General features: G+C 40.8%; 1 protein-coding gene across 1 annotated transcript in view; it reads left to right on the top strand.

The window, feature by feature from the left end:
- The window catches only part of Zyg11b (zyg-11 family member B, cell cycle regulator), a 53,646-nt gene that overhangs the window by 24,587 nt on the left and 26,711 nt on the right, over positions 1-2,348 (top strand). Inside the window, exon 4 of the mRNA XM_005353545.3 lies at positions 793-933. Within this exon, the coding sequence (XP_005353602.1) occupies positions 793-933 (141 nt within the window). The remainder of the gene's footprint in view (positions 1-792; positions 934-2,348) is intronic.

Raw genomic sequence — 2,348 nt, 5'->3', positions numbered from 1 at the left:
GTGTGTTTGCACAGTGCTCCCTGAACCACAATGTAACATGTGTATTTACCTGTGTGTTTGCACAGTGCTCCCTGAACCACAGTGTAACATAAGTGTATTAACCTGTATAAATTAAGTTAGATTCCATTTTGAATAAACCCTCTTATAGCGCTTGATCGATCTGGGGGAAATTAAAGGTTTATTTGATGCATACATAATAAGTGTTCCTTCTGAGCCATGCATAATGCTAGTCACTGTTGACATATGTTGAGTGGTACATGGGTCAGTAAAGTGGGAGAATCATAACTAGGAAAACGAAATTTGGGGGTAACCTGGTTTGAGATTGGTGTGTCAGCAAGGCTTTCTCTAAGATTGGATTGACTTAGGAAGGGTTAGTACAAATTAGTTAAGCAAAGAGAGAAAGTTTTAAGTTGACATTGTATGTGATGACCTTTTGCTGAGATAGAGCGTGACTGAAGCATCATGGAGAAAGGCCAGTAATCCCAATAGATGATTTAAGGGATGAGTTTTCCATAAGAGGCATCTTAAAAGCCTCAGTGAGACAGCAAGGCCTGATGGAGGGTGAAATGTCTTGAGATTTTTTTTTAGGTGTTGGGCAGGAAATACCTACAGGCTTGTGCTGGGCTCTTAGTCCAGTGTGTCTCTGGAGATGATGGCTGTGGCGGGTTAGGAAGCGTTCCCATGTGTTTCAAGCCTTAGTTATGCTGAGCGCCATCTCTCCAGCTGATGTTAAGATGAAGAAAGGTAGCGGGTGAGAAGAATGCTAAACACTCATCTTTTGGCTGTTCAAAGGTGTCTGGAGAAGCCAACGAGACTCAGATTGCAGAAGCATTAAGGCGGTACAGTGAAAGGGCGTTTTTTGTCCGGGAAGCTTTGTTTCATCTTTTTAGTTTGACTCATGTGATGGAAAAAACAAAGCCAGAAATCTTAAAGGTAAGAACAAAAACAGGTGAAAAAAATTGAAATTATTAGTAGATTTTGTGTGTTTTGACCTTTATTTTTATCTTTCTCTCTGTCTATCTCCTTTGTTTTGTTTTGGTTTTTGGTTTTTTTTCCAGACAGGATTTCCCTGTAGCTTTATAGTCTGTCCTGGAACTCTCTCTGTAGACCAGGCTGGCCTCGAACTTGCAGAGATCTGCCTTTCTCTGCCTCCCAAGTCTGGGATTAAAGGCATGCACCACCATTGCCCAGCTAAGATGTTTTTGAAAGCTGAAAAAGATTTATTTTTTCATTTTTCTGTTATACTGGGATTAAATACAAAGCTTTCCATATATTAGACAAGTACTCCACAACTAAGATATATCCCACCCAAGAAAGGAAATTCTTTTTGGGGGCAGTAGGGGGGTTCTTTTCTTTTTTGAGACTGTGTCTCCATGTAGCTCTGATTGTCCTAGAATTCACTTTGTAGACCAATTTGTCCTCTGCCTCCCAAATGCTGGGATTAAAGATTCTGTCCTAAAAATAAATAAACAAACACGAATATTTAACTGGGCCTATAATCCCAATTACTCATGAGGCAGATGCAGGAAGATTACATGTTCATGTTTGACCTATATCACAGAGTGAGCCCAGGGCCAGCATAGGTTATATACAAAGTGAGGAATGGAGGCTATAGCTCAGTGGTAGAGCATTTCCTAAAATGGATGCATAGCCCTAATGTTTATATTTATTCCCCAGTATTTACACACACACACACACACACACACACACACACACACACACACAGATTCAGTTGGAAATGGTGGTATTAGGCCATAACTCTTAGCATTCAGGAGACTGAGGCAGAAAGGTTACAAGTTCAAGCCCAGGTGAGCTAAATAGCAAGTTTAAGAACAACCTAGGCTTTGTAAGGAGAGCCTTGGGACTGGGGAGGTGCTCCGGAAGTTAAGAGTACTCTGTCTGGGTTTTGTTTGTTTGTTTGTTTTGGGTTTTTTTTAGGTTTGCTTGTTTATTTATTATGTATACAGTGTTCTGCCTGGACACCAGATCTCATTATAGGTGATTGTGAGCCACCTTGTGGCTGCTAGGAATTGAATTCAGGACCTCTGGAACAGCAGCCAAAAAAACAGCCAGTGCTCTTAACCTCTGAGCCATCTCTCCAGCCCTGCTTGTTGCTCTTGCAGAAGACCCAGATTGATTCCTAGCACCCACATGTAAAGAGACTTTTTTAGTTAGTGGGAACAATCTGAAGAGCTGGATTTTATTTTCCATTTTATAAATTGTGAAACTGAGGGCCTGTGTCAGAGCCGGAACTGATTTGATCCCCTAAGTGTCTTAAATTTTTGAATGGACTGCTTGGGTAGGAACTGTAACATTTTATTATTTTCACTAATGCCTGTCACTTCCTC

Source organism: Microtus ochrogaster, chromosome 10 (assembly GCF_000317375.1).
Source record: "Microtus ochrogaster isolate Prairie Vole_2 chromosome 10, MicOch1.0, whole genome shotgun sequence".
Classification (NCBI taxonomy): domain Eukaryota; kingdom Metazoa; phylum Chordata; class Mammalia; order Rodentia; family Cricetidae; genus Microtus; species Microtus ochrogaster.
Note: the sequence above shows the minus strand (reverse complement) of the source record. Positions and strands in the feature narration are given on the sequence as shown.